Consider the following 13,787-nt stretch of genomic DNA (forward strand, 5'->3'; position numbering starts at 1 on the left):
GCCTGGATTTATCAAAATGCAATAAATATCACATTTGATATGAAAAGGGGTGTGTTTTATGGTAATAGCCTATTTATCACAAAGTGCACTATCTTTGGAGAGAGATAGAGAGTAGGGATGTACAGAGGGACACCATACATTGCATTAGGGATTCGTATTTGTCGGGGGACAGATACGTTGTATTCAGCAAGGGGGGCCCCCGATACATACATGCGTTAATTCTTATTTGTTTCCCAGCTAAAATTCAATTAAGTACAACCCCCCGCCCTCCTGACCCCCCCCAAGACTTACCAAAACTCCCTGGTGGTCCAGTGGGGGGTCCGGGAGCCATCTCCTGCACTCACACCCTCGGCTGCCGGTATTCAAAATGGCACCGATAGCCTTTGACCTTCTATGTCACAGGGGTTACTGTTGCCATTGGTCAGCCCCTGTCACATGGTAGGAGCAATGGATAGCCGGTGCCAGCCCCACGCTGGACCACCAGGGAGTTTTGGTAAGTCTTGGGGGGGTCAGGAGGGTGGGGGGTTTGTTTAAATTGGCTCCTTTAGACAGCTGAATAATTCGGCAAAGATTCGTTATATTCGTAGGGAATCGCGATATGTTTCGCTTCCCCACGAATACAACAAATATGGCCCTATACATTGCAGATTACAAATATGTAGGAAATGAATGCATACCCCTAAGAGAGAGAGAGAGAGAGACTAGCCATAAGGCCCTTCTAGTAGCAGGTATTTATACCTCTATATGAAGCCCATCTAGTTACTTGAGGTGAGGTTTAGGTAGTAGTGTAGGGGTTAAGGGCCACTTTGACATTCAGAGTGAGACCTACAAACAGAACAGTACACTTTTGTGAAGATTTTATGTCCTTCGGAGTGAAGAAACTCACCCAAAGATGAGATTTGTACAATGTTCTCTCAACCTAGCTTGATGGACTCTATAACCATCAAGCTAGGGCAAGATAACATAGAAGAAATCTAATACTAGTGAGACTTTCCTCACTCCAAATGATGTCAAATCTTCACTGAGGTGTACTGTGCAGTTTGTATGTCTCAGTCTGCATGTAAAACTGGCCCCTAAACCCTAAACCACCACCAATACCTCACCTCACACTATTAGCTGGCCCTTCCTTAGTCATATAAATAGTTGAATACTGTGTAGGCATCTTCAGAGGCTATCTCTCTCTCTCTCTCTCTATCTATTATGCTCTTCTCCACTCCACTCTCCCCTCTACCTCCCTGAGCCCAGAAATGGCCAAAATGCAAATTTCAATATTTATCACAAATTGCATTATGGCCGTTTCGGGCATATCACACAGCATAACGTCAGGAAAAAGCTGTAGTTATTTCTGGCATTAAAACCATGCGATAGCACGCGCTATGATATTGCATGGTGCAATATTGCCCCTCATTTTAATTAATCCCACACAAACCCCTCCCCAATCCTGCCCCTTCTAAAGATTTGCATTTCCATCATGCAATAATATGATTATCGCATGCATTATGGCGTTAACATGTGCATTATGGCGTTAACACGTGTGTTAACACCATAAAACATTTTGATGAATGAGCCTATTAAATAGATGGAGATATCTGAATATCTACCTCAAAATGATTACAGGATTATTTTAGAACAACTTAAATGTCACCATGAGCAAAGTAAAAATAGCTGAATGTTTTCAATTTATGTAGTGCATTTCTAAAATATATATGTATTTTCATTTATTGATTTATTTTGTAGCTGGTCACTGTGGTTCTCCATATCCAATTGTAAATGGTCATATAAGTGGAGATGGCTTCAGTTATCGTGACACTGTGGTTTATCAATGTAATCCTGGCTTTCGACTTGTTGGAACATCAGTTCGAATATGCCTACAGGATCACAAGTGGTCTGGGCAAACTCCAGTTTGTGTTCGTAAGTAACTTTTATTATTATTTCTTTCTTAATTCTTAATTGGTATTTTCACGATCTTGATATTCCAGTTTGTTATAGATTACCTTACTATAACTCAATTGGTGTAACTTTAGGCAAATCACTTCTTTTTTTTCATTGCCTCATATTACCATACTTTCATTGGGTATTATTATTATTCATATTTTCAATTCTTCCTTGTATGTCATTACGCAAACTTGTCACCAACATTAGCAGATAAGAATATCACAGCAAACATGCTGTGGGGCGGCGGTCCGGGGGCGGTTTCGAGACCTCCGGCACAGCGGGCGTGCTGGAGTTACACCTCGAGCAGGTGTAACTTTGACAGCAAAGGTGGGGGGGGGGGGATTTAGGTAGGGCTGGGGGTGGGTTAGATAGGGGAAGGGAGGGGAAGATGGGGGGATCAAAAGGAAAGTTCCCTCCAAGCCCGCTCCCATTTCAGAGTGGCCTCGGAGGGAACGGGGAAAGCCATTGGGCCTCCCTTAGGGCTCAGCACGTGCAAGGTGCACAAGCGTGCACCCCCCTTGCTTGCACCAACCCTGGATTTTATAACATGTGTGCGGCAGCGCGCGCATGTTATAAAATTGGGTGTACATTTGTGCGCGCCGGGTAGCACGCACAAATGTACCCCGCATGCATAGGATTTAAAATTGGCCCCTTTATGTTTTAGGATGACTATCAGATTTTTCGATCTAAAATTTTACTTAGCCACCTGGGGGCTTCAAATTTAAGTTTCTAACTTCATCTATTCCAGGTGCTAGTTTACTGTTAATCCAGCTCTACTACTGCATCTGCTCTATAATACTGTCACCCGAATAGGTCCTTAATTATACTAGAGCTAGAACCAGCACCAAGTGACGTTGATTCACAATCCAATTACTGTAACTACTCATAATCTGCCTATCTTTTAACCTTATCTTTACTAATGCACCACTTTTGTGTTCTTGTTTTGTGAAGAAAAATGAATAATGCTACTGTAACTGTAAATTTGATTATGATTGTAAATCACATTGCAACTGTTATTGATATTATAAGTTTGATTTAAATTTGTCTGCAGTCTGCCTTGAGGCCATTTTCAAAAAAAGGAAATATCATACTGTATGTTCAGAAATTTAAAAAAATTAAATTCCAGTGCTCAAAAGTGCATTGACTGAAAAAATAATACTTTCTTACTTTTGTTTTAAGTCTGATAGTTACATTCAAGGATTGTTCTTTGGTCTTAGTACTACTGAAATGGTAAATAACCATTCCCTATTAACTTTTTCCATACCATTCATGATTTAAAGGCCTCTATCATAACCTATCACTGCTTTCTCATCTTCAGACTGAAAAACACCAACCTGCTAAGCCTTTCTTTATAACAAATATATCTGCCAAATTTGAAACTTTGCCTATTCCGAATCCATCAATGCCACATCTGGTTTATTCATTATCAGAATTTACAAACATTAGCAATGATTCTGTCATTAACATCCTATCTAAATCAAAACCATCAAATAGTCCATTTAACCCATGATCTGGTTACCTACTTAAAGAAATCAGAGAACATATTGCACCATCAATCACCAAAATAGTTAATGATTCACTATCACAAGGTCACTTTCCAGACTCCCTCAAAAAAACTTCAGTTTTGCCAACTCCGAAAAAGAAAAACCATGACCCCTCTGATTTCACAAACTATCGACCAATTGTTTCACTCCCATCCATTGCAAAAATAACTGAATCCGTTGTTTTACACCAAATCTCTGATTAAATTGAAGACAATAACTTATTACACAAGAATCAACATGATTTCAGAAAATCTCACAGTACTGAAACTTTACTTCTTTCATCTTTCAATTTCATTATTAGTAGCTTTGACTCTAATACCAATTACATTTTAGTTCTAATTGATATCTCCACCGCATTTGATACTTTAAATCACAACATACTATTATCCAATCTATCCCAGATAGGTATCACAGGTTCAGTACTAACATGGTTTTCCTCTTTCATTTCAAATCGATCACAGCGTATTACTCTAGGACATTCAAAATCAAACTGGTACTCCACCAAATCAGGTGTACCACAAGGATCATGGCTATCTGCTCTCTTATTTAATCTAATCCCTCTCTGTCACCTTTTAGAAGGCCTCAATTTGAACTTCAATATTTATGCTGATGATATCCAATTTATGATTCCATTCTCCGTTTCTTGGTCTAACACTTTTTTCTTATTACCCCTCTACTTAACGACCCTAAAAACCTGGTTATCCCACAATAGATTAAAACTTAATGCTTCAAAAACCGAATGAATATACTTATCTACTACACTTGACTCAGCTCTTCAGCCTTCACAATCTTTCATGTTTGAAAACCAGTCTATTCCTATAAACAATCACGCAAAAAATGTAGGCATGATTATAGATTCAAAATTATCCATGGCAAATAACATCAGATACAGTAAAAAAAATCCTTCTTTAAATTACTTATGCTTAAAAAACTCAAATCCTTACTAATGACAGCTAATTTTCGCTCTATAACACAAGCACTAATTTTAACTAAACTTGATTACTGCAGCTCTCTATACTTAGGTCTACCTTTGTCAACAATACACCCTCTGCAGCTTGTTCAGAATGCCACTGCCAGAACCATTTTCAACTTACCAAGATCAGAACATATAACACCAATATTACAATTACATTGGCTTCCGATTACCCAACATATCACCTATAAGGTCCTAACCATGATCCATAGTCTGCTTTATAATACAAATACTGTCTGGCTTTGTTCACTATTATGTATCTATAAACCTTCAAGACAACTCCGTTCGATGGACAAATGCATTTTAGAAATTCCTTCAGTCAAATCAGCAACCCTGGCTTTAACTCGAAAGCATGCTTTTTCTGTGGCTGGCCCAACCCAGTGGAATGCTTTACCTGATCACATAAGATTGACAGTTAATCATAATGAATTTAAGAAAAAACTGAAAACTCATCTTTTTTTAAAGCATTTAATAACCAGTAACCCAATCTGCTGAATCTTTTACCAGATCTCATGTACCTAATGTATTTAATGTGATTGTTTTGTTCCTACTTTTTATGAGTGTAATGTGTAAACTGCCTAGACGGGCAGATACCTGCCTTATTTGTGCGGTATATAAGAATTTTAAATAAATAAATAAATAATACATAAATAAATAATTATAAGAAGCTGTTTTATGCACTTTATCAATTTTGTTGCCATTCTCTTGTTCTGTTAGATTTTTATGAAAATGAGTGAGTAGACTGCACACAGTAAACAAGTCAGCCATGACAAGTCTAGGTTCTGCATATATAGTAACAAAAAAAAAATAATTAACATTCCAGAAACAGTTATTCAAATGTAAAATATAAGGCAGCAACTTTATTAAAAGTAAACTGTAAAGTAAAGTGTAACAAGGAAGTCTAGCATGTGGATCCAAGATATTGGTATATTATTCTTGCAGCCCAGAGTCTAAGATAATAAAGGGGGAGAATTATATACTCAGTCCACCCTGAGCAAGCAAACGATATAGCACCAGGCCTTCTGGACAGCCCACCCAATGCAAACAGGACTGTCAGCTTTCAGGGCCTATAACACATGGTTAAATCAGAAGTTCTTGACCTGTCACCATATTGGGGCCTTTCCCCAATATAACAGATGACTCCAGCTGTTCTAGTGAGGTCTTGTTGTAAATAACAGCACGCAACCATATATGCCTCACGTAAATTCTAAGCTTCAGGTACTCCCTCCAAGGATGAAATATGACCTGAATAGTGCAAATTTACAAACATTAATAATTTACAGATAACTAGCAGGATTAAAGCAGAGGTTATACAGTGTAGTCTAATACAATCAAAACTATTTGCTCCCACCCAACCTTTAGCATGAAAGGGAACACCATCTAGTCTAAATATATCTGCATTGTCCAAAGACACCACGTCATGCCTGAAGTAAGACTCCAATCTATAATGGATCACAAAATTGCCTACTTGCTGTTGATCTTACCCATGCTTCACATCATGGATGATTTCAATTACCCCAGGATTGACTGGGTGAATTTTACATCAGGACATTCTAGATAGGTAAAGTTCTTATAAGAAATAAATGATTACTTCATGGAGTAGCTGGTTCAAGAACTAACAAGAGGGAAAATATGTTAGACCTAGTCCTTAGTGGAACACAGGATTTAGTGCAAGAGGTAACAATATTTTTAAATAAATAAAATAAATAAATCTTGGAGCCACCTGGCAATGCTGATCGCAACTTTATCAAATTTACTCCTGGGGGAATTCTGCGCACAAAAACTGAAAATTCTGCAAAAATTCTGCAAATTTTATATTGGTCAAAATAACACAATTTACATGACAGTCTTTAAGTAATTACATTTTAAATTATTACAGAAAAAAGTTATTACTTAAAGTTGCAGAATTTTAAATATTTTGAGCAGAATTTGCCTAGTAATTCACTGTAAGTGTCCCTTCCATATACACACGCCCTCATAAAGGCTCCCTCAGTCTCTTGCACACACACATCCCTTCATACAGGGCCCACTCTCTTGCATACACACCCACACAAGCTCCCTTTCTCTTTCACACATACATCCTCACACAGGCTACCTATCTGTCTCTCACGTAGCCCTTCCTATATTAGAGGAAGAGCAAGGCAGTGGAAGAGAGAGAAGAGGTGGTCAGGTAGACCTCATTTAGATGCACCACTTATGTTGCAGCCTACACACTGCAACTGCATGCATAACATGACAAGAAAAACAACAGGCAGACTAAATACACTTTATTGTCCTTATTTGCCATCATATTATATGAAACCAAAATAGACTGAACGTCTGAATCCCATTGCTTAATGCTTTTCTTTTTCCTCCAGCTATTACATGTGGACATCCAGGAAATCCAGCCAATGGACTTACCAATGGCAGTGAGTTTAATTTGAATGATGTTGTACACTTTACCTGCAGTACTGGATATTTAATTCAGGGAATGTCCCGAGCACAATGCCGAAGCAGTGGTCAGTGGAGCAGCTCACTGCCAATTTGTCGTGGTAAGAAAACTTTCATTTAGCATTTGCTGTCTGCATGCTTACTTGAGTTGAGATAATTATTTATGGAACAATATTGCTGCATGCTAATTAAAATATCCGTTATTTTCTCCAAACCTTGGGGGTCATTCATCAAATTGTATTAGGGCCTTATTGCAGGGGTTAGGGCTCTAATGCCTGCAATAACACCATAATGCATGAGATAAATAACACATCATGGGATGCATATGCAAATTTTAAAAATTTATTCAACTGGGAGGAGTTTGGGCGGAGTAAATGAAAATGAGGGTGCTTAACGCTATATACTTGTGACCTAAATTATTACAGATTCAATCCATTAATAAGTTGTTCTTTATGGTGTCCTGACTTTTGAAGAAATGCAGAAGCTAGAAAACTCAGTTCCAAAAGATTTTTTGGTATGTTTCCTGAATATTTTATTCCAATATAAGACTCAAAACAGAGAATAGATTCCTAGAGACTAACTTGTTTTGGGTCTTACCAATCAAGTGCGATATTAGTTATGTGCATTCATCTGAAACAATAGTGTAAAATGTGACAATGAACATGTTTTTTATTCATTTCAAATGAACCAAAAAATAATGCAAAATAATTCATCTTTTTTTTTTTTTTTAGGAAATAGAGCATATGGTTAGCAAACAGTACCCCCTATTTGCAAATAGTGTATACTATTTCCCCAAAACAAAAGGATATGTAAAAAAAAAAAAAAAACCCCAAAAAATGAATGTGCAAAAAATCTCCAAAAAGTGAAAAAAAAAAAGGAAATGAAGATAAAACAATCTCTATGTTATATTATTTTCCAAATAGAATGTTTTCTGAAGGGAGACAAAAAATGGAGTTTACTGATTAAAAGTGAAAAAATGGCAAGTTATATAATAAACTTCCTGAATATGAAAAAAGCATAAAACATAAAACTTGTGACTCCATCTAAAAGGAATTATATACAAGGTAGTCATCAAAATGCATTAGGCCATTATCGCAGGTGTTAGGGCCCTAACGGCCACGATAACGCCATACCACATGCAATATTTATCATGTCATGTGACGCAAATGCAAATTTTGTAAATGTATTTAAAGGGGAGGAGTTTGGGTGAGATCTATGAAAATGAGGAACATTAACGCAGTGTGCAATAGTGTAATGCACGTTATTGCTGGAAATAACTACACCTTTTTCCTGGCGTTAAGCTGTGTGATATGCCTGAAATGGAATTTGTGCTATTTATTGTGAATTCTGTTTTGGACATTTTGGGGCAGGGAGAGGTAGTGGAGTGGAGAAAGAGAGTGTCTCTGGGGTGGCATACATAATTGTCTTGTATATATACCACTATAGGAGGGCAAGCTAGTAACTCGAGGTGAGGTTTTAGTAGTGGTCTAGGGTTTGGGGGCCAGTTTTACATGTACAGTAAGATTTTTGAACAGCACAATATACGTCAGTGAAGATTTGACGTGATTTTGAGTGAGGAAAGTCACACAAAGATGAGATTTCTACATTGTTCTCTCACCCTAGCTTGCCCTCTTATAGTGATATAAATTATCAACTACTATGAAAGCCTTATAAAGAGTCTCTCTCTCTCACTTGCTCTCTTAATAAGAAAGGCCATAGTTACTATCAGGTATACATGGAGTGGATAGTGAGATTTAAAGTCAAATGTTAAAAGAATTAAAATATTGGAAAATTGTTGGATGTTACGCTATATATTTCTTCAAGGGGTTTTAATTTCCAAAAATATTATAATTTGATAGGTGCCCACAGAAATATGTTTTTGGAAGTTTTATACTATTATGGGACCAATTCAATATAATATACTTTTCTGAGTGTACTCTATTAATTCTATTTTATAGCACATTTTTCCATACTAAAATTACATTCCAATATAATAAGGGTTTTATCAGATAAAAATCTATGTGATAAAATAAAAGTTAAAAAAATTGGCTAATTTTAGTACACTTTCCATACAGTTGCGTGGTGGTGATCTGCATATAGTACTACTATGAAATTTGAAAACTGCACTAAAAATAAGCGCAGTTTTTAGCATCCCTTTTAATGTAAAACTTAACTTCTTCTACCCGCTGCCTCTGGGCTGTATCAGACTTTTCTGTGTGTCTCTACACCGAGGTCCACCTAAGTCCTGCTAGCCCTGGCACCCAAAGGCTCAACCGGTGGGGAAGGAGGCTCCAGTGGCCTCTGTCTATCAGCCTACTCCGCCTGCCGATGGTGGGGACCCATAGGTCCCTACCTACGGGTTGCACTAACCCCACCTTGGCCCAAGGCTCCACCTCCAATGCATCAGATGGGTATGTAAGTATGAGGGGTATTAGTAGTTAGATGAGTAGATAAGTAGGAGTAGGTGAGTAGGGTGGGTGTTAGTGAGCAGGTAGGTGGCTAGTTATAGGTAAGTAAGGGTAAAGTAATGGCAGATGGATTAGGGCTAGAGTGGAGGGTGGATAAATGGAGGGATTGACTGGGGTCTATTGGGATGGGGGCTAGAGTGGGTTGTATCCTCTTGGCTCTATGGTCTTGGATCAAAATCAAACTGGATTAACTGTCCCAGATGAGAGGGTATCTGGCCCAGGGTTTTCTGGTTGGAATATCTCTGGCTATGGGGTTATAAGTCACATGGTCTCTGATGCAGAGGTTTCAGATAAGAAGAGGGTCTCTGGCTTAGGGGTACTAGTTCAGAAGTTCTCTTTCTCAAGGATCATAGATCAAAAGTTCATTGGCTCAGAGCTTCCAGTTCAGAATGTGTCTTGTTCAAGGGTCCTAGATCTTATGTCAGAGTCCCTCTGGCTTGGGCATACCAGATCAGAATCTTTCTGAACCAGGAGTCCTCATTCAGAGGGTCTCTGGCCTGGAAGTCCTGGGTTACTCTTGCTCAGGGGTCTGCCATCAGAATCTCTCTGGCCCAGAAGTCCAAAGCCATAAGTTCTCTGACTTGGGGTTCTGAGTTAGAGAGTCTCATGCTGAGAGATTCTTTGTCAGAGAATCTGTTGCTTGGGTTCATTTTATCATTATTACCATTTTAGTGTAGTTTTTAATTATTGTGCATGACGTTTCTCATTATTTTATTACATTGGTAGCAAAATGAACATTTATAATGGTAATTTGAAGTGCGAAAGAATTAGTGATAATTTTTATTATGTCATCACTTTATGACAACATCCTACATAACAATGTATTTATTTATTTATTTTTCTATACCGATATTCGATTAAAATTTCACACCGGTTTACATAAAAGCAGAGGATAAAATATTGCAAAGGACAGGCTCATTGGAGAGTCAGAATGAATTTATTGAATTATATGGTAGGAATGTGTAGTAGGCCGTCCTTGCAGAAAGAGAAACAACCATTTATTAATGTAGCATATATATTTATTTATTTGTTACAATAATTATTGTCCGCTTTATGTAGGCCAACTGAACTAAGCAAATGTCTCTCACCAAGATTAATGTGTTGATAATCCAATTGTATATCACAACAAAGATACCGTTTCATTTAACAGGAAAGGTTTCTTGAGTTTATCTACTTTGATTTAAACCAGTAGCAATGTTAACATGGTAACATTGTAAATGATTTCAGATAAAGATCAAAAATGTTCATCTAGTTTGCCCAGCTGCAATTTTATGTGTTTCTAGCCATCATCCTCAGATGATGGCTAGAAACTCAGATCATTCTAGAATTCTAGATAGCATCAGTTCAAACAGCTCCCCATTCATTTTTTAAGGGAAAATTACTAACTTTGCTCACCTCCTATGCTCCTCTAAATCACTCAACAACTTTGAGAAATAGAAAATCTTGATAACTCACCCCTGCCAAGTTAAACCATTTCAATGTTATAATGGACACACACATTGCAAAATTTGCTTCCTTTCCACACCCCGCTGTTATGAATCCTGCCTGCAGAGCCTTCCCCCACAAGCGGGCCTCTCACCTCGGTCTTGTCTTCAATGCAGCACGGAGCCACCGATCCTCTTTGCGGCAGGAGCCACAGTCAGTTCATCATCTTCACCGAGGTGGGAGCCGCGGACTTCGGGGTGCCTCCCTGGCACGTCGGGCCTTGCTGCTGTGCCTCAATGTGGCTGGGGCCACCACTGACATCAGCTTCATCTTCGTGGCCAGAGGCCGCAGTCCCCAGGCTTTCCTGGTGGCCAGAGCTGCCTTCATTCCCTCCTGCAGCAGCAGGAGCCGCTACAGACGGGGCCTGCTCCTAGGCCCAGCCCTGCTTCTCAGTCGACGACGTCTGTGCAGGGCCACTGACCATGGTCCTACACAGCTTCCTGCTTCGTGCTCTATGCATGTGGCCATACCTCCTTACCAGATTTAAAGGGCCCATGGCCGGATATGCCCTGGGCTCCACCTAAGGACTGTTTCCTGTCTCAGCCCTATATAAGGGCTTCTCCTGCACGTCTGCCTTGCCTTGCATTGGAGTTACTTGTCCCTGGAAGTTCCGTCTTCCAACGCTCCATCAGGTCTTCGTTCTTCATTGGAGCTCCATGTCTCGTCTGCTTCCTGAGTCTTCGTTGCTTCCTGTGGTTTCCTGATGTTCCATTTCTTCATGTTTCGAGGTTCCCAGTGCAGGCTTCCTGCTGTTCCACTTCCTGATGTTCCAGGCTTCCTGATGTTTCACTTCCTGATGTTCCGAGGTTCAGCTCCTCCTTCGCCTGTTTCGAGTCCTCCAGATCCTCCAGCTCCTGTGGTTCTCCAGATGACACCTTGCTTCATCATTGGAGTCTTGTCTCAGCTGGATCCTCTTCCTGTGTTTCTGAGTCCTTTTGACCCTCCAGCTTCTATGGTTCTCCGGATGACACCTTGCTTTGTCATTGGAGTCTTGTCTCAGCTGGATCCTCTTCCTGTGTTTCCGAGTGCTCTTGCCCCTCCAGCTCCTGTGGTTCTACAGATGTCACCTTGCTTCATCATTGGAGTTTTGTCTCAGCTGGATTCCCTTCCTACGCTTGTCACACTCTCCGCGTGGTCCATGACCAGCTCTTCAGATTGTGTAGGGCGCACAGTGGGACAGCCCATTGGGTCCGACCATGTCGGTGGGCTGTGTAGGGCGCCCTGAGAGACAATGCCAGTGTCCAAACCTTCCCAGCTTCTCGTCTTGTCCAAGAATCTTCCAAGTACCTCGTCTCGTCGAGAGTCTTCCAAGATCCTCATCTATTTCCAAAGTCTTCTCGTCTTGTCTTGAGTATTCTGTGTCACAAGGCCTCTGTCTGCCCTCATCCTCAGTCCGGCCTGCTGCTTCTTGCCGATACCCAGCGGCAGGTCCGAAAGGGCTGGGAACGGTCGGAGGACTGTTCAAATACCAACATAATTTTGTTGGCTTCCAGAAGCATGCAGGTCCGGCAGAGGGTCAGACTTTGTCTTCGCCCATGTTGGGACACGCCTCGCCAACCCTTGGTTCTGTCTTGGATTCATCTGGGATCGTGCTGAGCCCAAGGGCACACAATCCCTTCAAGATGGGATCTCTCTCCCAGCGTTCCCGTAACATAACAGAAGGCAAGGCCTCTCAAGGCCTCCCATAACATAACACCCGAAGTCATTCACTATCAGCCTAATCATTTTTAGAGACTAAAATATTTTGTTTATAAACATCTTCTTTCTAATAATTAGCTGTAAAACTCTCATACTTACCATTACCTCACATATTTTGTATTACTGGTTAGCTGAACACTTTTGTTTACTTTTATATTATCCCTAGAATGTTTCTTTTTCTATTGCTCACAAAGTATATGACATCCATTTTTCTGAGGACATTTCATTCTACAATTCAGACTATCTACTAAAAAATACTTGGTGAAGCCATATACCACGATCCTTGATTACCATTTATGGTACAATGCATTCCACACCTTTTGTTACTCAATTGACATACCAGACTTTCTCGCTGAGCAAGGGAGAAAAGACATTACATAAACTATTAAACTTTGTAATACATCCCAAAAGCAATAGCTTAAGCCTGTTTAGGCCAGGTCATCTGAACTGTATTATGGGTAGGCCAAGGAGTCTTGCAGAACAGGGCTGTGTAATTCTGACACTATCCAATTTGATTACCCTCAAGGACTTATCTCCACACAAAATGTAGTGGACCTAGGTTCGTTCATCTCAAAATTTATGAGTAGGGGGGACACATAACATACAATAAACACACACATTCAGTTTTATTTGATAAGCTATTGTTCATATTGAATTACATCTAAAATGGAGAACAGATATCTGTAATGCTAAGTGCCAACTTGAAACACCATACTATTCCTCTTGATGACTGTGGAGGTCAGAGAAAATAAAATGTGTTCAGACTTGGATTATCTTAAAAATGAATTATCTATGGATGTCTAAAGGCTAGAGGAAGGAAATGAGATAAGCGTCCAGGGGGGAAATTGCTGGTATGGCTGTTATTACCCTTAGCAGAAGGCATGGAGGTTACTACCCTTAACCAATATGCTTTAAATGCAGCTGCAACATTGCTACGTGCTTAGACGTCAGGCGGAAAAGAAGAATCAAATTCAAATGATAATCTACGGCCCTGACTTCCATGCTCAGTGATACTGATAGGCAGACATAAGGGAAAAAGCACAGGACTGCTTTTATGGCAAAATCCTAAAGGAAATGAAGAAAGCATGCATAGGGGTAACTTGCTCGTGCAACGGTTATTACCCTGAACCAATAAGCCTTAATACTTTTTATGCAACTCCAACATTGCTCTCTGCTTCAATGCCAGGAGACAAAGGGAATTTGATTCAGACAGCAACCAACGAGAGCCCCGACTTCTATAGTCTGTGGAACTGA

At 39.8% G+C, this 13,787-nt stretch overlaps 1 protein-coding gene across 1 annotated transcript in view; it reads left to right on the top strand.

Annotated features, from left to right (window-relative positions):
* The window catches only part of CSMD1 (CUB and Sushi multiple domains 1), a 4,035,193-nt gene that overhangs the window by 3,753,788 nt on the left and 267,618 nt on the right, over nt 1-13,787 (top strand). Inside the window, 2 exon segments of the mRNA XM_029596871.1 lie at nt 1,738-1,911; nt 6,810-6,983. Of these exon segments, the coding sequence (XP_029452731.1) occupies nt 1,738-1,911; nt 6,810-6,983 (348 nt within the window).

Source organism: Rhinatrema bivittatum, chromosome 3 (assembly GCF_901001135.1).
Source record: "Rhinatrema bivittatum chromosome 3, aRhiBiv1.1, whole genome shotgun sequence".
NCBI classification, from domain to species: Eukaryota; Metazoa; Chordata; class Amphibia; order Gymnophiona; family Rhinatrematidae; genus Rhinatrema; species Rhinatrema bivittatum.